The following is a 24143-nucleotide window of genomic DNA, read 5'->3' on the forward strand; positions in this document are numbered from 1 at the left end:
GTGCACGACTCAGCTCTGTGGAGACATACTGTACATCTGCAGGGCTGGATGAATGACTGAAGGGTGCTTTTGAACTCATATACGCTGTATTTCAACTGACTGCATTATTATAGAATTACACAGTAGTGTAGAAACGGTATATTTAGTCAGTCAGAAGTTGACAGCAATGCATAGGCAGCCAGACAATATATAATACAGCACATGTATTGCTGATGCCGCTCAGTCTTTCAAAATGAAATTAAATAAATAACATTTTTTTAAAAAGACCACTAGGCTGTGAGATGGAGGTATGGCGCCCTCTTTCATCCGGACATATTCAACAACATTCAGAGAGAAATTCAGTCACATATTCTGTAATGGAAATGATCACCTTTATGTTTACAACTTCTCACATTTAACTATTTTTATTTAAAATGTATGTCACAATATAAGATGTTATATGAGCTGACGGGGATCCCCTTTTTTATTGAATACATTCGGTTTTTAAAGATAGTATAGCATACTGCCGCATGTGGTCATAGGTATAATAAACACACATTTAAAATATATATATATATGTTTAAAAACTCACAGAAACAAACTTTTCCTTTAAATAAAGTCTTGTGATAAGTGACATCACCTACCGGCTTGTGGCCAGTCATCTCTATCAGCTGATGTCCTGCAGGAATTTCACTTTCAAGTCAAGTGAAACCCAAATTGACGGAAGTTGTACGATTTTGCTATCAAACTAAAGTAGTCAGAGTGTGCTATTAAGGAGAACGCCTGTTTATTAGTATTACAGTGGTACTTATGTTAGTTTTATAGAATTGATTAAGTTTTCCAAATAAATTCAATGATCAATACTAATCTCAGCTCTCACAGGCGGTTGCATCTGTAGCTAAATCAGCTCAAGATGCTGTTGTGAGTTGTGGAATAAGTGCCATCATATTGCTGCTTCTTTTCTATCATTGGCATATGCATGCTCTTGCATATTCAGTAGGCTAATTTTATTTTTAAGTTGCCTGTTTACTTTTTGTTTCTTTCTTGATTTCATTCTATTTATCATCATTGAATTTCTCATTTTTATTGTTTGACCTGTCAGACAATGACAATATTAACTTCATTAAAAAAAAAAAAGTGTGTCCCTTTTGAACCCAGACAGCAGCCTGCAAATAATGATTGTCCAAAAAATGTGGTTATACAGGTTTAGATAGGTATTAATGCTGAATGATATTCCACTTTTATTTACCCAAAATACTGTGCAATGTCACCTAAAAGAATTTGTTTCCCATTGTATTTCATGTGTTGTATAGACAACAGATTTTATGGGTAACAAATCAATATTTTAAGAGTAATCATATACACACCAGAAAAAATGTTTATTATTTTAGGATGGTAGACATACAGCCCATAATGACCGTATAATGTTGCAATATGGATATTTTTACACAATAATGTTATAATGTGGTGCAGATTTCTTCTTGAATATTATATTATTTTTACTTTAGTAGTTTGTATTACATCAGATTAAGAACCTCATTAATAATAATCCATAATGCTGGTGTTTGGATTAGAGGTAGTTTATGAACAGTCTGTTTACACACCAACACATGTCAATACTTTTATTTTGAAAATCCTACCCGGAAATACATGGTATCATTTGGCTCGCTTGGCGCCGCACTTCACTTATTCTCAGTGCGTCAAATCTTCAAGTTTGATTGGTTTCAGCTGTGGACGCCGTTAATGTTGGGAAACGTCCATTTAATAAGTCCTTATGGCCAGATCGGGATTTCCTTCCTCTAGGACTGTTTCTATGTGACTTTTATTTTATTTCAAATATTGCTGCATCCGTTGCTTGCGTGCGTTCGGTTAAGTGTACCTTACTGCGGCCCGTCATTTTGTATATTTAAAAATCGTCTAAACCATCAGGATTGTTGTGGACCGTGCCTGCAGCAGTGCCCACCCGGCCCACAGCTACCATGGCCTCCGCCACCTCCACCCCCGCCGCCTCCAGCAGCCGCGCCAGCCGCTCCGCCAGCCGCCGCAGCGCAGCCGCCGGCGGCCTCTCAGCATCCAGCACCAGCCCGACCTGCCGGTCCCGCATCCAGGAGAAAGATGAGCTCCGACACCTCAACGACCGCCTCGCCAACTACATCCAGCGGGTCCAAGAGCTGGAAAGCGAAAGGTCCTCCATGCTTATTCAGCTGGAGGAAAAAGAGGAGTCTAAAAGCCGGGAGATGGGCAATGTGCGGCGGCTGTACGAAGAGGAGCTGGCCGACGTCAGAACATCGCTGGACGGCCTGGCCGGGGAGAGGGCCCGTTTGCAGATCGACTATGGAAATCTGTGCGAGGAGTACAGGAAACTTCAAACCAGGTAGCAGACAAATAGGCCAACTGCAATTCAAAGATGTAACACAAGACTCCGCTCAAAAACCTGCTTATTTAATGTTACCTTACTTGACGCTCGCACCGGCAGAATATAGATGAAGACATTTAAATTATTGGTTACCCACCGCTGTATAATGCTGGATGCATTCAATACTCCAAACGGCAGGTATTTCAGTAACGTTCCCACTTCTATAACCGGTTTACATCCCACTGTCCTCTGTGGCGTTTCTCTACAGTACAGTGTGGGACAAAACGTTCACATTTCTTTGAATTGTATGTTTGCCGAACTGAGCATTGATCCTTACTATACCGGTGAATCACATTTTACCATCTATATTCCTGTTGGCAGGTGAGGCAACATTCAATTTACAGTTTCCCGAACCGAGTTTGGTTTGAAAATCTACACTTGTACACTGGGATACATATTTGGGCTTTGTCTCTTATTATCAAATTTGTAAAGCACCTGTTGTTACAAAATGTGATGTGCATGAAAACAGTTCATCACACAAGCCTGATTTATAGAGTATAAAATTCCTTAAGAATGGATTTTTAGTTTGAAAGATGTTAGGAGACGGCAGGTTTATAACAAGGTTTTATTAATCTGCAGTCTTAAACTACACTAAGAGGCTCACAAGTTGTGTGAAACCATGTATGTCAGTAAGCAACGTAGTGTTAAACTTGCAGATATTTGAATTAATTTTGGCATGATATGAGTCTTCTTCTATGGTGCACATAATTCTGTTGTCCCTCTTCAGGAACCAGAAGAAGGAGAGTGATCTGGCGAATGCTTTGGCTCAGTGGAGGAAAGTTGAAGCAGCTCTGAGCTCCAAGGATGCTGAGTACACTAAGCTACTGTCAGAGAACAGGACACTGAACGACGACTTCACTGATCTGCAGGGCCAGCTGGAAAATGTATGAAATACAGCCAGACTTACACAGGCGAGAACATAAAGAGGGCTATCTGGAGACGTGAAGATCCTCTAGTTGTTAAAGCTCCCCAAAGCCCAGATTTGTAGGATTTGCAAGTGTCTGACTTTAGCGACTCCTTGTAGTATTATTAAAAAGCTGCTCATTGGCTGGCTAGCTAACTGTTGTAGTCCCACCTGGTTACATCAATATATTGGTAAGCTAATATGCAGAGATGACATTAAAACCTCATTTTAGGAAATACGTTTTTTCACTTTCATTCCGAGTTATCTGAGTGTTCAGCACGGAGCTGGAGTCAAGATATTATTAGCCTAGCTTAGCATAAATATGGGAAGCAGGGGAAAACTGCAATTTTGTTTATGTCCAAAGCTCAAAAATACATCTGCCAACACCTCTAAAGCTCACTGATTCACATGTATTTTTAATCCATACACAAACACACATGTAAAACAACCATTTGTGGCTTTAAGGGGTTTTAATGTGCTGGAGCTATTTCTTGAGTAGCAGTCAGGTGCAGTGACTGTACGCAGCTTCCCAGGGTCTTATTGTCACAAAGAGGTTGCCAGATTGGATACATTGTTTTTTTTAGAAATAGTTCCAGCACAGCACTGCTGTTTTTACATTTCTATTTGAGTACAGATTAAACAATTGTGTTTTACAGGTGTTGGTAGGTGTATTTTTCCCTTTGGATAGAGGCAGGCTAGCTCTTTTCCCCTGCTGTCAGTCTTTATGCTAAGCTAGGCTAACCCCATCCTGTTGCCAGCTCTGTACTTCACACACAGTCATAAGATTGAAATCAATCATCTCATCTCATCTCTTTGAAAGAAAGCAGTGGTAAAGAGTTGGTAGTAAAGTGATTGAGTATTAATGTTGTAGATGGTGTCTGTTCCATAAAGCTTCACTGTATGTACTGTGAGTTAAGTGAAAACATACTTTAAAAGTAGCATTGACAACAGCTGTCAGATTACTGTAGAGTGGTAACTACTGCAGCATGTCCCTCTCAAACTTTAATGACGTAACTGCAGTTATTGACCAAGTATTGATTACTGCAAAGCAAAAAATGCCAAGCAAAGAGACACATGTAGGGTAATGTGTTCTGATTGTATTGGGTGTTACTGCATGTTTTCATTGACTGTGTGTGTGTGTCTGACCAGGTAGAGGGCGTACTGGCAGATGCCAAGAACCAGCTGAGCGCTGAGATCCTGAGGAGGGTGGACATGGAGAACCAGGTGCAAACACTCAAAGAACAGCTTGAGCTCCACAGGAACATCAGTGAGCAGGTAACACACACACACACACACACACAAAACCCAAAACCCAAAACATGTTCTAAGCTGTTGCCTCAGACTGGCCCTTGCACAACTCACAGGTGTTATTTTTTTTGTAGGAAATCATGGACATCCGGAGCCGACACGAGAGCCGTTTAGTGGAGTTGGACTCGGGAAGACGACGGGAGTTTGACAGTAAACTGGCCGAGACGATGCAGCAACTCCGCCAGGACCACGAGTCTCAGCTGCAGCAGTACAAGGAAGAGATCGACAGGACCTTCAGCTCAAAGGTATAAACACAGAACTTAAGTTGATTCGTTTAAAAAATCTCCAGGTTTAGTGCACTTTTTCTTTTTTTTTTCAATATGAAGTTTCTGAAAGTTGCACTTTTTCTTTCTGCATTTTAGCTGCAGAACGCCCAACAGGCTGCGTTGGAAAAAAGCAACGTAGTGTCGGCCGCCAGAGATGAACTGGAGACAACCAAGCACAGAGTGGAGACCCTCAGCTCACAGCTCCAGCAGTACCAGAAAGAGGTAAGTGGAGTCCATAACAACACATGAAGAAGTGTGTTAACAAAACAAGGTCAGCTGTGTAGACAACATAACTCCCCGGTTCCAGACCTCACAGTCCACATGTCGGATAGGTTCCGCAATTCCAAATGTCAGGTGTTGTAGTTACTGATGTGATCTTGATCTGCTGGTTGGAGAAACTACAGACGGATGACAAGCAAGGATTCAAGTGACACATCTGTACTGGTTGGTGTAAGTTGACTGGTTAGAAATAACAACTCATAAATCAATCTTCAGTTGGAGCAAAACAAAATATCTAGAGGCTAGCAGCTTAATCAATTAAGGCTTTTGAGTGATTTTTATCAAAATATCTGGAGATTAATTGTTGGTCGATCGATTAATCGTCGCAGCCCTGAAGATAACAAAATGTTCAGCAGGCAAACAGGTTAAATCTGAAATATATCCACACATCTCTCTGTAAAACAAAACAAACCTACATGCAGTAAGCAGCTCATTTAGATGAGATCATCTGCAGCCTGTGGCCTGATACTGGCAATGTATGTTTTACTTTAGGCTACATAGTATAGTGTGTGTAGCTAACTGATAGCAGCCAAAACTTGCTAGTATTGTAAAAACAAACAGCATCCAGCGTAGCATCACAACTGTATAAAAAGAGTGGAGTGTTGTGAATAACCTAATGAGATTATATAAAGGAACAAATCGAGTATGTGTAGGCACTTCAATAATTAAACACAGCAGCTAGCTGCTGCTAACGCTCTGGGTGCTCCTGTCTAACTGACCGCAGCAGATGCAACAACCTGTCACTTTAGTTCCTGCTGCTACAGTAACATAGCATTGAGTATTAGCAGCAGAGTGGTTAGTTCGTCAGGTCATGGACAATCTAAATGAGCCGTTAGGATTTAAAGGAATGGTTCATAATTTTTATGCCTCCGTGCCAGTGACAGCTGTGGCCAGAGGCAGTATGTTCTCAGGTTGTCCGTGTGTCCGTCTCATCCTTGTGAACACAATATCTCAGGAACGCCGTGAGGGAATTTCTTCAAACTTGCCACAAAAGTCCACTTGGACTCAAGGATGATTAGAATTTGGTGGTCAAAGGTCACTGTGACCTCACAAAACACTTTTTTTGGCCATAACTCAAGAATTCATACACTAATTATGACAAAGTTTCACACAAATGTCTAATAGGATCAAAAGGTCAAAGGTCAACTTCACTGTGACATCATAATGTTCTGCAGAAACACTTTTCTCGCCACTATTCAAAGCCATAACTCAGGAACAGAAGGGGAAATTATGACCATATTTCACATTTGGTCAGATACTGCGTTGGTGACACTAATCTTGATGCCATCTTGAAACTGTGGTGATTGTTTAGATCTTCTGTGCTGCCGGGTTGAAGATGTGTGAAGCATCTTTACAGAAACATCCATATCTAAAGCATTGTCTATTGTCATGGCTACAACTCTGTATTCTAACAGAGTCAGCTTTATTGGCCAAGTATGTGAACACATACAAGGAAAATACACTTAATACCTTTTATTAAATTCCTTCAAAGTCTTTACTACAAATATTTAGTCTTGACAGACATGGATGTAAAATGCAACTTGACAGATTGGCAGAGACATACAACTGCAAGGTGGTGTTTCTACTTCAAGTCTGTCCAAATGTAATCATTCCTCCTGTTCATACTGACCATTAGAAGTTCAAATGAGGCTTGAAGATGAGTCTTTTTAGTACAAAATGTCCTTTGTGTTTCCCTGAACAGTGTTTCCATGTCGAGCTGAAGTGAAGCGACAGAAACACAGGAAATTTTATGCTAAAAAAAACTAACTTTAGAAGATATCATTTTATTAGTTTCTTTCTGGCTCATTCTAAAGTGAGTTTATCTTGAACTGACTCTTGTCTCTTGTATTTGTGTAGTTTTATACCAAGCTTTGTTGTAGCATGGTGTGTGGGTAATGAGATTGTTAAATTTTCTTTTTTTTCTGTCCACATGTCATTCATCCTTCCCCGTCTGTTAGAAAATGGTGTTGGAGAGCCGCCTCCAGGAGCTGGAGAGGACTCGGGACCAGGAACGGGACATTTGGCAGCAGAAACTTAGTCAGAAGGAGCAGGAGATGCTGAACATGAGGAGCCAGATGTACAGCCAGCTGGAAGAATACGAGAACCTGCTGGACGTCAAGCTAGCTCTGGACATGGAGATCAACGCCTACAGGAAGATGCTGGAGGTGGAGGAGCAGAGGTATCTGATCCGTTTTTCATCATGCAGTAGTTGAGCAAGGCATCATCCGTTTCGTCCGTCACTGTCGGTCAGAAACATGTTTCCTGGTTCACAGATCAACTTGTGTTTTTTCTGACAGACTGCAGCTGTCACCCAGCCCCTCCCAGCGTTCCACCGTACCACGAACACACGAACACAGCAGCCGCAAGCTCCGAGGGAAGAAGAGAAAACATGAGGGAGCCTCTGGCAGCTCACCTGCCTATAAGATGTCCAGTCGTTCAGCAGAGCACGGAGCCGTGAGCGTGACGGAGGTCGACGTGGACGGAAGATACGTTAGACTGAAGAACGTTTCCGAGACGGTAAGAATGTGATTCAGCTGGGTAATGGCTTTTTATTAAGAACTAATTTTAATGTCACAGTTTCTCTCCATCATGACATAGTTGTCATTTGGAAAGATACGGATCAGTGACTTTAATGCATCATGGTTCCCATTTGTCCAGAAATAAGCAGGATATTTTTAATGCAGACCTGAAGTTGTGGACGTTATCTTGGTTGATGTTGCAGACTTAACACAACCACACAACCACAGCTCCAACAGGTCTTCCCCCTAAACTACCAAAACAGTATTAGTCCTTGTTCACACTGCCAGCCCGAATCCATTTATTGGCATCAAATCTGATTTCAAAGTGTCTTTTGCATCACTTGTAACATGACACTGCTGGCACTTTGGGGGGATGATGGATCTCCATTTCTCAGGCTTCCGTGTTGGAAAGTTGCATCACCCACGTACGTAGTTACTGACGCCTGTTTCGTTACCACAGCAACCTGTGCAGATAGCTTGATATCGTCTGGGCACACAAATCCAATCTGATCACTTACAAATAACAGTTCAAACAGTCTGTCTTAAAGATCTGAACTGAGAAACAAATCTGATTTGCCTGCAATCTGTACAAAGCCTAAGACTAAACTGACCAAAACAAAACAGGGCTAACAGTGACCACCAACCCAATTCAGAAGTAAAGTATCTACAACAAAACAGAAGGTGGTTATGAAATGCAGGGCGGGCATAGTTAGCATCTAACCAGAAGTGTAAAAATAGCATCACTGTTGCTTTTTCTCATGTGTGCACTTCCAGGAGCAGCCACTTGGTGGCTGGGTGGTTCGGAGGACATACTTAGACAAGGGAGACATCTCCTTCCACATCCCCTCCTCCTGCGTCCTGGCTGGGGGGCAGACACTCACTGTGAGTACTTACATCGCTGATGTTTAACTGTATTCCCTTTTTTTTTTTTTTTTTAAATCAGTGTTACAGTCTTCAGGGGCAGATCATGAAAAACACCGTACTAAAGTGCGTGTGCGTGCATGCACACTTTACAGATCTGGGCAGCAGGTGCAGAGGCAGAGGCTGACTCTGGGGACCTGATTCTGCAGGGCCACAGGACCTGGGGCCCTGTGACTGATGTGAGGGTGATCCTCCTGAATCCCAACCATGAGGTAAATGAAGCTAACTACATCTCCCAGCAAGCACCTGTACACACTGCTCTATCACTACAGTGAATTGAGATTTTTTTTCCTTTTTTTTTAAGGTATTTTTAATTTTCTTGAATTGTTTTCCTTTTTTTATACTTGAAGAATGATCTGCTTCATCTTACTGTGTTTCAACATATCACATAAGAAAAACACAAGTACACTGGAAACTAGTAATACTTACCTTTGGCACAGAATGCCAAAAGTGGTGTCATTATCATTTTTTTAAAAGCATGAAACCGTCAAACCTTCTGCAAATCCTGTCGTCATGGCAATCTTACAGTGTAACTCAGTGGAGTCATGTAATACCTTCTCAGGAGATGGCTGAGCGCAGGGTGTGCGTGCAGAGCAGAGGTGATGAGGAAACCGAACTAGAGTTTGATGAAGAGTTCGTGTCAGGCAGTGACATCCAGCACTTCAGGAGACAGGTAAACAAACGTTCCATATCACCAGTGAGGAAGTGTAGAGTGCTGTTATACATGCACAAACACTGCAGTGTATGAAACCTGATGTCGACTTTTTGTTCCCTCTGCCTATGCTGAAGCCAAAGAGGAAGAAGAAGAAGTGTTGTTCTGTGTCTTGAATACACACTGTACAGTAGGTGAGGAGGGTGATGCTGCCCTGCTGAACCCCCGCCCCCCCCCTCCCCAACCCCCCCCGCTTGTCTGCTCTGTATTTCTCTCAAGATGCATGGCTTGTTTAAGACAGCTGCTGCCTTTGTGCCTTATTCACCAACATGTCAACAACTCTAACCCAACAGGGAGCTCATTTCTAAAGAGCAATCCACACAGAGTTCCTGACACTCGTCTCGCCCGTCTCATGGAACAGAAACGCTTCCATTTTATCAAACGTATCGATCCACGCTGACTCAGACATGCAAGTGACGTGCATCATCCTGGAACCACAGCGTATTTTTTTTTACTTTTATTGATATACAGTGTAGAGAAAACAATTGACTTTTATAAGAACATTTGAACCCCAGCACAACAGCACAAAAGCCTGCCCTCTACTCACATAATAGCCCACATTTACCTTTACCCCCCAACCAATCTCCAGACAAGCCTTCCCCTTGTGAAAACATACTTAAAAGTTCTTGCACACACACAGATCTATCAAAACACGTTCAAAAAAGGAAACAGACAAAAAACAAACTGTGGCTCTGATATCTGTTTTTGTGTAGCAGGCATCAGTACTGTACATCCTTCAGATCTTAAAAGAAAAGGCTACAGATGCACCGACTGATTGGCCACCAATCAAAAATGGCCAGTTTTCAGCTGATCGGCCATGATAAGCCTGATCACACTAAAACTAAATGATATGAACCGCAGCAGAGACTTGCCGTCAACTAGTAACATCTGCTGCAGTTTTTAACATTTGTTTACCTGTTTTATTTACCAGCAACATGTCACACATCATCATCATCATCATCATCATCATCATGACCACACTCAGGAAACACTCTAAGGATAAGTCTGACATTAATGTTTTATTGAAAATCAACCGAGGTGTGGCTTTAACCTTTTCCTCATTATCTGACACGTTGACATGAATCCTGCTGTGTGTTTCAACCTGTAGGGAAAATATCAAATGGTAAATTTAAATTAATACAGCTGATAAATATTATTAATCTAGATATGCTGACCAAAAACTAAAGCAGAGTGAAAAACTGTAAACTCATTGTGTATTACAAATCACTATTAAAATGACAGAGTTGATAAATACTGTAGGTGAAAAATAGGAAGGGAAAGTGCTTTATGGACTTCCATGAACTTAAAAGTTCATCATGCAGTTAGATAACAAAATACTGTGTTCATGTTAGTGATTGTAAAAATGCTTATTCAAGCTCCTCATGATGTGAACTTTATTTTCTCCTATTTTAAGTGATATTACATTTCTCAACAGTAATTTTAACGAGGGAGGGTGAAGTGAGTTCCAGAGTAAAAGTACTCAGAAATATGAAAGCTATGACATTAGACTGTATGGAAGTAGTTAGAAGTTCTTCAGTTGGTGTACTGACGATTGCTATATAAGGAGAAGAGACAGCAAGCATGTCAGATGTGTTTTCAGGTGCACGTCACCAGCAGCAGATTCACTCTCATCGTAACCTCTGCCGCATCTCACAGGTGTAACCGCACCCTGAGGCATTCATTTATGCTTCCAGTCTATTTTATTTTACTCGTGTCACTACAGTCGTGTGTATTGGACTCTGAACTTCCAACACGCAGGTGACCTACGCTCAACGCTGTACCTGAACGCCTCCGGTGTAGACACACAGATGGAGCACTTGCTGCTGCTCTGCTGACGTGCTGCTCAGGCTACGCTCGCTGTCTAGACACGGTGTTAAGCTGCAAAACTTCTGAAATCACCTCAAAAAATGTTTTTGCCAAAACCTGTGCAAATTTGGGCATGACCAAAACATGAGTCACCTGTGACAGTGATGGATAAACATACACTACCACTTAAATGTTTGGGATCACTCAGAAAAAAACTCTTCATTCATTATTTCTTTAAGGTTAGAAATAATAATTTTTACATGAAAGAATAATTGTGTCCTTCAAGTTTTACTTTCGTCAAAGAATCCTCAGTTTGCAGCGATTACAGCCTGGCAGACCTTTGGCATTCTAGCTGTCAATATGTTGAGGTAATCTGAAGAAATTTCACCCCACGCCATCCAAACACTTCAAACTTACTTAGATTCATCTGTCCATAACACTTCCTCTGTCCAACATCTGTGTTCTTTTGCCCATCTTTATCTTTTCCTGTCATTGGCCAGTCTCAGATATGTCTTTTTCTTTGCTACTCTGCCTAGAAGGCCAGGATCCTGGAGTTACCTCCTCACTGACATTGAGACCGGTGTTTTGCAGGAACCATTTAATGAAGCTGCCAGTTGAGGACCTGTGAGGCGTTCTTTCTCAAATTAGAGACTCTGATGTACTTGTCCTCTTGCCCAGTTATGCACCAGTGCCTCCCACTTCTCTTTCTATTTCTGGTTAGAGCCAGTTTGCACTGTCCTGTGAAGGGAGTAGTACACACCGTTGTATGAGATCTTCAGTTTCTTGGCAGTTTCTCACATGGAATAGCCTTCATTTCTCAGAAGAATAGACCGATGAGTTTCAGAAGAAAGTTCTTTTTTTTTCCTGGCCATTTTGAGACTATAATCGAACCCACAAATGCTGATGCTCCAGATCGTCAACTAGCTTATGGAAGGCCAATTTTATTGCCTCCTTAATCAGCACAACAGTTTTAATCTGCTAACCTAATTGCACAATGGTTTTCCAATGATCAATTAGCCTTTTAACATGATAAACTTTGATTAGCTAACACAACGTGCCACAGGAACACAGGAGTGATGGTTGCTGACAATGGGCCTCTGTACACCCATGTAGATATTCCAATAAAAATCACATTTTATACAATAGTCATTCACCACATTAACAAAAATAAGACATTTCTAAGTGGCCCAAACTTTTGAGCAGTCGTATAGGTCTGAGTCAGTGTGGACTGAACGCTTCAGTAGTGATGTGGATTCCCAGTAAACGTGACAAATTTGAAAACCAAATTTAAAACCCAATCACAGCAAAGAGGTTTTCCCTCCAGCTGCTTTTCGTGATCGATTCTCAAGTGTGTAGAACTCTTCCGAAGGGACGAACAGCATTCTTCCAAAAGATATTCCCTCATTCAGTGTTTTGATGGATGGAGAACGCTGTCCGTCTGGCACGGGGCTCCAAAATCTCCCCATAGGTGTTCAGTTGGGTTGGTGACTGAAGAACAAGTGACGCGCATCATTTTTCATTCTCATCAAAGCATTCCCTCAAGACCTGTATGTAAACATTTGCATTCAGTATGTTTCTCTACTATTTTATTGTTTTCTGCTTTCATTTGTCACATGTGCACTTGAAGGCTTGAAATTAGTGTATGCTTCCCTCCACTTTTTTTGTCAACTTTTTGTTTTTAAAAAAAAAAAAAAAAAAAAAAAAAAGTTGACTGGAGAATGTGTTCAGAACAGTTCACTTCAGTTTATTACTGTCATATAGAAGTCGTCTGCTCAGTGTGCATTTGCTTAAGCTTGGTGTGCGTTAAAGGGAAAAGCCTTGTTTGTTTGTTTTTTAAATTAATTTGTGCACACAAGTTACTAATTCATGCTATCGACTTTCTTAATTCATGCACACAGATTTACTCAACCTGCCAGAGCAGCACAAATGACTCCTTTTATCATTCTTGGTGTATAGAGTTTGATGACCTCACAGTAATGGCCAGAATAGCTCCGCCCACCTTCAACCTGTACAGAGGTCTAATGAGCCAGGAGAGCTGGAAACACCTGTGCAGGTGTGCAGGGCCTTAAAATTAAATGCAGCACAAAAGAAACAGTCTGTATCTGAAATCACTATTTATTTACTGTCCATTTTATCTGAATGTAAATATATCCAGTATGTAGTGCCCTCAAATTCCAGAGTAGTGTCCATGTACACTGCTTTCTGCCAATAATCCCACAAAGCAATTCATCACATTTTTATACATGCAAAAATTGCTAATGTGACTCTGTAGTTGACAGTGATGACTCAAAATGAGGATAATTTAAGTGTCAGAAATCTCAAAAGTTGTTTATGGTATAGGGAGTAGTGAATGAGTGACAGGTTGTTGTCAGACCTTGGATAATCTGATCAAAATGAGCTGATATTTAGTGGTTTAGGTTTTTGACGGAGATGTGTGGATATGATTTTTGGATTAAACGATTAAAGTATCTGACACTTAATATGCTAAAATGTTAATATGAATGCTAATTTAATAGTTTGTGTGCATAAAGTATTTTTTCCCCATGAACTACCTTACATATGTATATAATGTTTATTCCGTCGCTAGACTTGCCTGCAAACACACGTCTGGAGTTCTGGAGGTTTCCACATGATGACGGCTATCATCAGTAACTTCCTGCTCAGAATCATTAGACATGCTTTCCTCTAACTGCATGTTCAGTGCTAACAAGGCTGCTGCTGTTAGACCAGCAAGTGTCCCATGATGGAAACTGATTAACTGTTGTTTTCTTCAGGAGCTATCTAAGGAGGCCAGCTGTGCCGTCATGTGATTGCTTGTCCATCTCCTTCTGTCCTTCACATCTGCCTGGGGAACCCGGATGGTCTGCGGCCACTCCTGCAGCTGTCCAGTTCCAGTGTTGACTTATGCAACCACCTCAACTCCGACAACTCACAGTAGGACACGGACGTGTGTCAGTTTGACACCTTAAAGCAACTGTATCAACCTCAGTACACCTCATTTGTTTCATCGCTCTAACTGCACAAAAAAAGATAGGAGCTTTGCCTTGATTTGACCTCATTTAAATGTGTGTCTGTGTGTGAGAAATAAAACTGTTGGCATAATAAAGTTTTCTAAACAAATACAGTTGTCAGACACATGGCTCTAAAGTATGAAGGTCTGTTTATTGCAACAAATGGAATTACAGTTGAATTTATGGGGACAACACAGCTTGTCCCCACATTGCGTTTGAAGTTTCTCCCCAAATGAGTCCAAGCAGCACAAAGCAGACGCTTCACACGGGTCGCTCATCACTCATGTTCAGGTCATAGCAGGAGGGGGTCGGTGAGCTGGACGGGATTCGCAGCAGCAACAGTTAAAGGGTCAGTTCACCCAAATTCAAAAACCTATTTTCACTTGCCTCTAGTGGTATCTAGTGATTCAGACATGTCTGAAAACATTGGAAAAAATATCTGGCTCAGATTTGTCTTCACCACAATGAAATTGAGGTTAATGGAATTTCATTCGTGGTGCTCACAGCACAGAGAAATGCAAAAAACAGCAACAGTGTGTTTCCAGACACATTGTCCTTGTAACTCAGGATAGTTACAACAGGTGTGTTTCCATTCACCTGCTTTTATGTGTCTGCAGAATATTTAAAAATTGGAACTCATTTGATGTTACAAACAAAACAAAAAAATACAACTTAATTTCGAAATGTGTCCATTTCACTCAATGACTGGAGGGCTGAATGGGGGGCTAAATCAAGTGGTTGAGTCATATGATAAAATAGCTCCAGTTTGTGCCCCTCATGCATTAGCTTTACATTCAAGTCACAGAGTTCAGCATTCATTTCTCTAAAATACTCTGCCCAGACGGTCGTATAATATATTATCACCTGAAGGTATTTCCCAGAATCTTCAAAGACTCCTTTAACCATCTGGATGAAAAACTGCACAATAAAACAGATTTTTAAGTCCAAGTTGCAACTCTGTTTCTGATCCAGGTAGCCACCAGCTATTTATCTTTCAGAGAGATGGATGCATTACTATAACTGGAAATGTAACGCTAATATATGAGAGGCACAAACTGGAAATAACCATAAAACTGCAATGTCTCCAGTTTCTTTTTTTGTTGCATGTTTTACCTCTTCCTTCATTTTCTGTATGTTTCAACCATCAACTGTTTGATAAGGGGAGGAGGAAGGTAATTAGAATTTTATTTTATTTTATTACATTAGTTTTGTGTAATTTAGCTTCTGGCCATCACTAGCAGCACTCAAGTCAGTGAGAGAGGAAAACATCTTGTGCCATCTTTGATTCTACATGAATTTTACATGAATTACCTAAATCCAGTGTGCAGCTGGATATTATTCTCCATTATTCTCACATTCTGCAATGTGAGATAAAAAAGCTCAGAAACAAAAAATAGAACTATAAAAACCATATCTCTGTGGCAAGTATTGTATCACATCCTTCCTAATTAGTATAAAACTAATGTTGATTTCTTGAATAATGTAGACTCAGTATATCATGCAGATCAGTGAATGTGCATATTGTATACAGGTAGGATGTAGTATAGAATCGGTACACAGCTATCATTTGTGTTGACTGTAATGGAGACTTTTCTTTTTTGGTCACCATCTGGTGAGTTTGTGCTTCGTCACAGGCCACTCAGTGACTGAACTGTCCAGGTTTCAGGAGACAGCAATGTCCATGAGACATATTAAGACAGTTTTTGAATACACCTTGGTGTTAAGGAATATGCCAAAGCAGTCATGCCCTGCCTGCTCAAAACCCAAAACATAAAGAGTAATAAAGAGCAAAGTGTCGGCTGTTCATTATGTAACTGTAATGTCTCTGCTTTGATTGTAGCATGTCATCAACCTTTATCACCATAGCAGCTGATAGAAATGACACACACGAGTAACACAACAATACATATGGGTCAAGAGACAAATTCATTTACAAGTGCTCAAGTCTTTATGTGATCTTGTAATGTCTTCTTGAATATACTTATGTAAAAGTAATTGATTGCCAAAACTATTTCTTCAGAACGTAGTTCCATTGAAAACTGCTCACATTGAGGTCTGTGGGCTACCAGAGTAACAGAGAGACTGTCTCTGGAAAGACTTGTTCTCTGATTTTATTTGTTTGAGCAGTTTTCAGTTTTTGAGCACCACAAACAAACCGGTGTGGAGACTGATATCTCCAAATCTGGACGAATAAAACCCAAAATTATCTGCTTGGACTTTGTGAGTTAAAGAATGAGTCAGTCTGACAGATGACATACTGACTTCAGTTGTTGTTCATTTTTACAAGTCGAGCACAATTTACAATGTAACTGTTAGAACTAACAGTCATCAGTTGGTGATCATGAGCTGAATCCAAGTGGAGGAAAAATGAGTAGATCATCACTAGAGCAGCACCATTGTCTTCTCCAGGAAATGATGATAGTGATTGTCACTGTGGACTGAATTAATGAACATGTCCACTGTAGCCAGAATGACTCTTCTGATTTGGAGATGGTTTCACAAGATGACATCACTGTAAGACAGACTAGGATGTCAGAAGTCAGATATCTGCTCCTTAGACGCAGTTTGTCCCCACACTCACTTTCAAGTTTGGTAGAAAAAAGGTTCAGAGGCTGGTGTAACGGTCTCTAAGCACTCTAACCCTGGCATGAACTCTGCTGCTGCCAGGATTAGGACGTGTCTTGAGCTTTGTTCCTCTCTCCTCTTATATGTGAGGTACATTCAGTAATGTAGAGTGGAGTCTACACCATGGTTTCTTTGTTGGTTGCTTTGCAGAGGACATTTATGGACAGGCTCTGTTGGTTGTGTGTAGTGTGGCCAGGCAGGGGAATCTGCAGTCGCACTCTCTGGTCTGTCTTCTTCCACGTCTTGAACAGGTGCATGTGGTAGCGCACAGACACCTGGGAAACAAATGACCAATATATTTCAGTACAGCTGGTAAAGGTCAAATACAATATACTGTCACAGGTAACACTTTACTTTAAGCCCCCTTTTAACATTTATCATCAGTATATAAACCTTTAATAAACTGTTTCTAACACTATAATGTGACATTTTACGTGTTTATTAATGTCCAGTATTTGCCAACTATTATAACTTCTCCCATGAAGACATATCTTATAATATTCCAACAGTATTTTACTATATTGTTATCATTATCTGTTAATACTGCAGCCTCCATACATTTATAAACACTTATATCTGCTCACAACTGCATCATAATTTGTCATAAACCATTTATTAAATGTTTATATACTGCTTGTAAATACTAAATACAGGGACTTCAAGTGTTACCATGTCATGAGACCATAGTTGTGTATCTTTATCTTTATTTTGCTTCCAATTACCCAAAAATAAATAAAATTGAATAATACTAAAATATAAAAGAACAACATTTTAAATAACAAACAGCTACAACATAATGAATAAATGTCAAGAGATTGTAGCATTGACTAAAACAGTTTGGTTTTTTTGGGATTTGTCATGTACACTGAGTGTGATAGGATATCAAACTACAGTCAATATGTGACATCACTATGAGTTTGGAGCCAGTCGTGGTCCAGTATGCAACTAAAACAAGTGTGATGTAGAAACATGAAGCCTCCAGTGCACAAACACTGAGAATGGACTTTACAATGAAGTATCAGAGACCACAATGCAGCAGTGAAAGTTTTAAAATGAGAAATACTTATATATTCATTCTGGATTTTTCAATTAGGGAGAAGGACTGATTATCATTTTAAGAATGAGGTTAGAATTAGAATTAAGTAGGTAATTGAAATTTTGTGGAAAAAACATCAGAGACAAATTATTATTCAAAGCAGAGTATTTTGCCATTTCTGGAGGGATAACTCGTCACTAAAGCTCATTGTCTGGGTTTTACATATTTCCAGATTACACTTAAAGATCCCCTCCAGACATGTTTTCAGATACAAAATGACTCTGCTTGGAATAATAATTTGTGTCCAATATGAATTTTTCACAAAGCAGTTTAATTACCTACCTATGAATTCATAAAAAGTTTAACTGGTGCACCATGATGGTAATGTCCATTCTCAGAGAATGTCCACAAGGAGGCCTCGTGTTTCCATGTCACACTTTACTGGACCACGACTGGCTCCAGTCATAGTTGGGATGTAACAAAATCATCTCATACACAGAAACAGAGAAGCTTTCCTCCTTCAGCACACGAATGTGAAAACAGCCTTCTAGTGTCAAACTAGTGTCATTCTGTATAATGAAGCTCAAACATCACAGTGGTAGAAGACTTTAAGGTTACGGAGGGTAAAATAAGCATTTGTTAGGAATGTTTTAGCACATGCCAAAGTACAGATGTGGCCTAAAATATCGGCACCCTTACACCTTTTTTAAAAAAAAACGAAATGTTCTCTGTATTAAGTTGAAACTGACAGACGTATATGGTATCCATCATTCACTGTCTTCTGTAAACATAGGGTTGGTGCGATTTACCAAAAAGCTTTAATTTTGTTTCATCTGTTCAAAACACATTCTCCCAGAAGGACTGTGGCTTGACAACATGCATTTTGGCAAAGTCCTGTCTGGCTTTTTTGTGTCTCCCTCTTAGAAGTGGGGTCTTCCTGGGTCTTCTACCATGGAGCCCATTTTCATTCAGACGGCGATGGATGGTGCGACTTGATTGACTATTGTACCTTGAACTTGAAGATCAGCTTGGATCTGTATTGCAGTTTTCCTTGGTTCTTTCTCGATCATTCGATTCAAATCTTCTATTCAATCTCGGGCCAGTTTTCCTCTTGGGACCACGTCCAGAGATGTTGGTTACAGTTCTATGGGCCTTTAACTTCTTAACAATATTGTCAACAGTGGTCACAGGAACATCAAGCTCTTTGGAGATGGTCTTGTAACCTTTGCATTGACCATGCTTTGGAATGACCTTTTTTCTAATGTCTTCAGACCACTCAATGTGATGCACACAGTGGCAAGAAACAGCAGAGTGAGTAATTTTCTCCTGTTAAACTGGCTGCATGAGTGATTATAAGATTGAAAAGATCTGTGATACTAATTTAAACACAATAGTCTGCTTAAAGTATCACTACAAATCAATTATTTCTTACAACTTCTAAAGGGTACCAATGATTTTGTCCAGGCTATTTTAGAATGTCTTTGTAGAATTAACATGAATTATATTATTATTATTATTATTATTATTATTATTTTCGCAACTTTTTTGTTTTGTTCCACTGCAAACCAAACATAGACATGCACTGATAATAATATATCTTCTAATTTCAACACTGTTCAGGGCGAATGGTGCATTATTTTAATAAAATGCAAGGGTACCAGTAATTTCGGCCACATCTCTATGTTCCCTGAATGTACCATTGTCCAGAAGACGTATATGGTGAAGAGGGCTAGCGTAAGGACCAGGAGCCCCAGGGCCTCCATGCCGTTGGTGTAGTAGAGGTCCATGGCTCCCTGAACACACAGCCATCCTGACAGACTGGCCAGAGGTGTGATGAACAGGAAACACACTGCGTCACCACACAGCGTCCTCCTCTGCTGCTGCATGGATGGAGAACACAGCCACTGCAGGGAGGAGGAAGAGGAGGAGGGTGAAGGCTCATTAACAGCATATGACAAAAGAGTTCAACCTTCTGCTTGCCAATATGAAATTTGGCCAGCAGGTGGTGCTAAGTTCTTGGATCCTGTTAACTGTTACATGCAGTCAGCAGTAGTAGCAGAGGTAGCAGTGGTACTAGTAATAGTATAGACATAAATGCTATTAATGGTATTAATCTGATATTTGATATGAGTATATATTGGAATTATTGAATTAGACAACATGAAAATGATAAGATATTAGATGATAAGACATGATTAAATGGCACTAAGGGTGGTTAAACAATAATACTGAACAGAGCTATGGCCATGATTTTAGAAATTATGAGGTAATCATGAGTTATTATTTCCAGTTATTTGGAGTTTTAGCCATGCTAGTGGCATGGTTCTATCCATGGCATTTTCTGTTGGGCCACCACTTTGGATGAATCCTGCAGACCTTTCTTCTACCACTGGCAACTTGACAGTTGTGGTGAGAGTGTAATATTAATATAATTACCACTTTAAAATCTATGAATATGCAAATATTTTACATCAAAAGTTTAACTGCTGGACACAAGATGTTTTCTACTTCACTCTAAAGTCTATTCTCAGTGTTTATACACTGGAAGCTTCAAATTTCCACATCACGAGTTGAATATTGGACCAGGATTGGCTCCCAAACTAGTTGTGATATCACAAATCATGCTCATAGGCCCACCCACAAAAAAAGATTTTTAATGAGCACAGAGAAACTTTCCCCCTTCAGAAGATGAATGTGAGCACAAACATCATTCTGCACAGTGAAGCTCAAACATCCAGCTGAAGGAACAAGAAGAAAAACACATTTTTAACAGCTTGTAAACAGGGAAATAGGTCTGTGACAAAGTGGGGAAGAACACTCCATTTGTCCCTGATTACACCATTTAAACCTTACAAGTCCATACTCGATTGTTTGTTATAACCACAGTTACATCTTTATTCTGTATACTCACTGTAGTCAGACTTCCCCACAAGGTCTATGATTTTTAAATTATGATCAATCAAAATACAGCATTCGTATTCTTAATCAACATACTAAAGTTTTGCCATAATATTCTTGGCAAATAATAGTTAAGCCAATAAAAGTGAAAGACCCTGCACACCCCCACAGGTGTTTTCAATCATTATGGCTGATTAGACCTCAGCTCAGGTTGAAGTACTGTACAGTCTGTAAACAGTCACACATCTAATCAGCCAAAATAAGAGAAATTCCTGTATGGGTGTAAAGGACCTGCTGTACAGGGGCTGCCTGGAGTCTCTGAGGCCCATATTTAACTGCACTATAGTAGTAGTAGTTGTGTAATACTGTAATGCACTTTGTTTCTGCATGTGTCCAGTATTGCCTGACAGCAGGCTTATTCTGTTCAGTACTGTGTAGCTTAACCTGGCAGAGCACATGGTGCTTAATCAGCAGATTACTGGCCATGACCACACATGCAGCAGGAAGACGAAGAGGCCACTAATACACCCTCCTGTCCTGTCCTCTGCAGAACACCAAGGGAGGGAAACACCATCTAATCTGGCTGTCAAGTTAAGTGGCTTTAGTGGTACAAGCAGTCCAGCAGGCACTCCAACGTGAAGGCAGCGACTCATAAGGGAGCTCCTCCCACTGACGGTGACATCTGCTTTCTCATTGAGAAAAAGAAGTCGGCCTATTGCATGCACGGGTGACACTGTCTGGTTTGTCACCTGCTTCATCTTTGTGGATGTGAACTTGTATTTCAGCAAGGCTCAGCATCACATTAATGAACACTTCAACATTTTGGCAAATATGCTTGTTCACTTTCTGAGAGTTATAAAATGACATTGCTGTGTATTACCTCAGTGAAAGGTTTTGGCAGGCGCTCCAATGCAAAGTGGTGGTGGCAGAGTTCACAGTGACTGCTGTTGGAGGCAGTGAGCCAGTGCTCCAGGCAGGCCTGGTGCACCATGGCCAGGCTGCCAGAGCACTCACAGGGGGACAGCAGCTCCCCCGACACACTGCCCTCATGGCAGATCCTACAGAACGGCTCCTCACTGCACAGAATGACACACAGAACAAAAGTCACGTCACAGTACAGACGAGACATTACTACTCACTAGTTCTGTTGTGTGTCTTTGTAGTCTTGTTGTGATTCATTATACAAATGGGGATAACAGCACACATTTTCAGACAGCCTCATGATGTTGCACTCTGTTGTTCACACGCAAAAAATGACAGAAGTAGTTGTGTGAAGAATGAAAAGAGAGCTGGAGAGAAAAGAATAAACCTACTACTTTCTCACCTCCACACACCTGGCCAGTCACTGCCTAAAGTGGGTGTGGTTTCAGATTGTCAGACACACAGTCAGCTCCTAGACTGAACCCAGTATACTGACCTTCACACAGTGAGTGAAGGAAAGCTAATAGGTGCAGTTTAGAGTGGTAAGAGATCACTAAGCTCAGAATAGAAATCAGTATGACGTACTGCTCTGGATTTTTTTTAAAAAGTATTATACTTGGCCACAGTTTTAAAAAACTGTTATCAAATGAATATTACTCATAACATTTTGATATCATCATCTTTAGCCAGTGGTGGAAGACGTATTCAGATCCTTTCCTTTAAGTAAAGTACAAGTACCTCAAAATTGTACTTAAGTTAAGTACTTGAGTAAATGTACTTAATGACTTTCCACCACTGTCTTTGGAATATATCAAATTATTATATACATTAGGAAGTAATAAACATGTGTATGGGAATCAAAAAAGGAGATTAAGTGATCAATCAAAGACACAAAGACCAGAACTGGTAGAGAGAGAGACGGAGCAGCAGGTGAAGGTGGAGATGGTGCACAGATATGGATGTTAATACTGAAATAAATACAGATAAAAACACATTTAAATGTCTTTAAAAAAGAAAGAAAAGTTAGAAGAGAAACCATACGTACAGTTCTACGTCAGACATACAGTAGCTGAGTGGGTTTGTTTCGTGTTACCTGTCAGCTGCAGAGTCCTCAAAGGGAACGTCCGTGTGATAGTGTGTAACGTCTTGGTTGCAGCTGTCGAGCTCCTCCTCCAGCCTGTGTTCAGGCATTAACTTGACGTCTCCCACGCAGCTGGACACCCAGGGGCCCAGGGGTTCCTCTGCTGTCATGTCTGCTATATGAGGGGCCATTCACTCATGTCAGGAGCATCACCTCTGCTATAACACAGAGACGGACAGGATCAAGCTTCTCAGCATTCAGTACGTCCCATCTTTACTTTGATGTGTTCATCATCAGGACTCAGAGTCTGTTATCATACAGACAACAGTCTTTTATTGGATGGATGTGGACAAAATTTTAAATTATAAACTTGACAATCCACAAATAAGTTAAAAGAATGTTTATGATCTTACTTGCTAACACAAAAAAGGATCATATTTTTAAATTGTGATTAGCTAAAAAAATGCTATTATTAATCAATGATATATAATCATATATAATCAAACAATATATGAATATACCTGCAATTTATACTGTGTGATAACATATATGGTGAAAATAAAGACATATTTATATATATATATATATATATATATAGTCAGTGTATTGTAAACGTAACCTACATGGTGTCGTATTTCCACACATACACTTGGATAATAGACATTTGTTTTTGCTTCCTTTTGAAAAGGTTTGAGCTCATCATGTAACATAATACAAATATTTCATTAAATTAAATTAGATTGGCCACATTTTAGCCCTGTTTTGCTCTACATTACAGTATACATTAGTATCTATCTAAAAAGAGTTGAAACAAAAACCATACTGGACAAAAGTCATTTAAAAAAATCAACCTACTACTGTTAATAAAAGTATTAAATAAATGATAACAGACAGAGATGTCCAACCCAGACCACAAGCTTCTTATCAGTGAGCTGCTGGGTGAGGGATGTTCTCCTTGCTTGTTGCTGATTAGTAGCATCAGGAGCAATCTGAAGGCAATGTTGACTGTTGCAAAGCAATTTTTCATATATCAGTGTCTCATTCAGCTGTCCCCTCTTGGGTCAAGCTTTACCTCTTTTCAGGGTGTTACGTTTTGTCTCGAGCCAAGGCTGTCTGAGAAGCTAATCCTTTTCTGAAAGTTTAACTAGGCATGCAGAGAGTTTGCCTGCAGACTTTTGGAGTAACATTCACCGTGACCAGACTGCACTTTGATTGTACCTCAGGTGTCTCCTTAATTGATTAAGTTGTCAATAAACATTTAAGCATAAGACATCCTAGGCTCCTGATATAGCTGAATTAACAAGCTCAAGATTTCCATAACAACTGTAAGTGTCAGTTCATCAGCAAGAAATGCAACTTCCACTGTCAGACAAGAATGATGATATTGGATGATTCTGCAAAACCTGGATTACATTCAATGAAAAACGCACTATGTCCAATGTCAGTGTTTTTAAATTCTCA

The 24143-nt window shown here is 40.1% G+C and overlaps 2 protein-coding genes across 2 annotated transcripts; one reads left to right on the forward strand and one right to left on the reverse strand.

The window, feature by feature from the left end:
- The first annotated feature begins 1678 nt into the window (after nt 1-1678).
- Nucleotides 1679-14230, forward strand: lmnl3 (lamin L3). Its single transcript, XM_042415951.1, has 11 exons — nt 1679-2353; nt 3123-3279; nt 4449-4574; nt 4682-4852; nt 4970-5095; nt 7111-7331; nt 7450-7669; nt 8446-8553; nt 8688-8804; nt 9155-9265; nt 13885-14230. The coding sequence occupies exons 1-11, from the start codon at nt 1959-1961 to the stop codon at nt 13918-13920; spliced, it is 1788 nt and encodes a 595-aa protein (XP_042271885.1). The 5' UTR covers nt 1679-1958; the 3' UTR covers nt 13921-14230.
- Nucleotides 14231-16325: 2095 nt separating this feature from the next.
- On the reverse strand, nt 16326-21843 carry zgc:158785 (uncharacterized protein LOC791214 homolog). The gene is made up of 3 exons (XM_042416737.1): nt 21561-21843; nt 19480-19686; nt 16326-17021 (listed from the first exon to the last, which is right to left on the reverse strand). Exons 1-3 carry the CDS (start codon nt 21807-21809, stop codon nt 16863-16865), a joined length of 615 nt encoding a protein of 204 aa, XP_042272671.1. The 5' UTR covers nt 21810-21843; the 3' UTR covers nt 16326-16862.
- Between the last annotated feature and the right edge of the window lie 2300 nt (nt 21844-24143).

This window comes from Thunnus maccoyii, chromosome 1 (genome assembly GCF_910596095.1).
Source record: "Thunnus maccoyii chromosome 1, fThuMac1.1, whole genome shotgun sequence".
In the NCBI taxonomy this organism is placed as follows: domain Eukaryota; kingdom Metazoa; phylum Chordata; class Actinopteri; order Scombriformes; family Scombridae; genus Thunnus; species Thunnus maccoyii.

What these genes read in the sequence shown, in the direction of transcription:
- zgc:158785 (XM_042416737.1), bottom strand. Translation starts at nt 21,809, where the DNA reads ATGTCTCGTCTGTACTGTGACGTGACTTTTGTTCTGTGTGTCATTCTG. An exon ending in TGCCAAAACCTTTCACTGAG is followed by an intron (nt 19,687 to 21,560) that starts GTAATACACAGC and finishes TCCTCCCTGCAG; the next exon opens with TGGCTGTGTTCTCCATCCAT. An exon ending in TATACGTCTTCTGGACAATG is followed by an intron (nt 17,022 to 19,479) that starts GTACATTCAGGG and finishes TTTGTTTCCCAG; the next exon opens with GTGTCTGTGCGCTACCACAT.
- lmnl3 (XM_042415951.1), top strand. Translation starts at nt 1,959, where the DNA reads ATGGCCTCCGCCACCTCCACCCCCGCCGCCTCCAGCAGCCGCGCCAGC. An exon ending in TACAGGAAACTTCAAACCAG is followed by an intron (nt 2,354 to 3,122) that starts GTAGCAGACAAA and finishes GTCCCTCTTCAG; the next exon opens with GAACCAGAAGAAGGAGAGTG. An exon ending in ACAGGACCTTCAGCTCAAAG is followed by an intron (nt 4,853 to 4,969) that starts GTATAAACACAG and finishes TCTGCATTTTAG; the next exon opens with CTGCAGAACGCCCAACAGGC.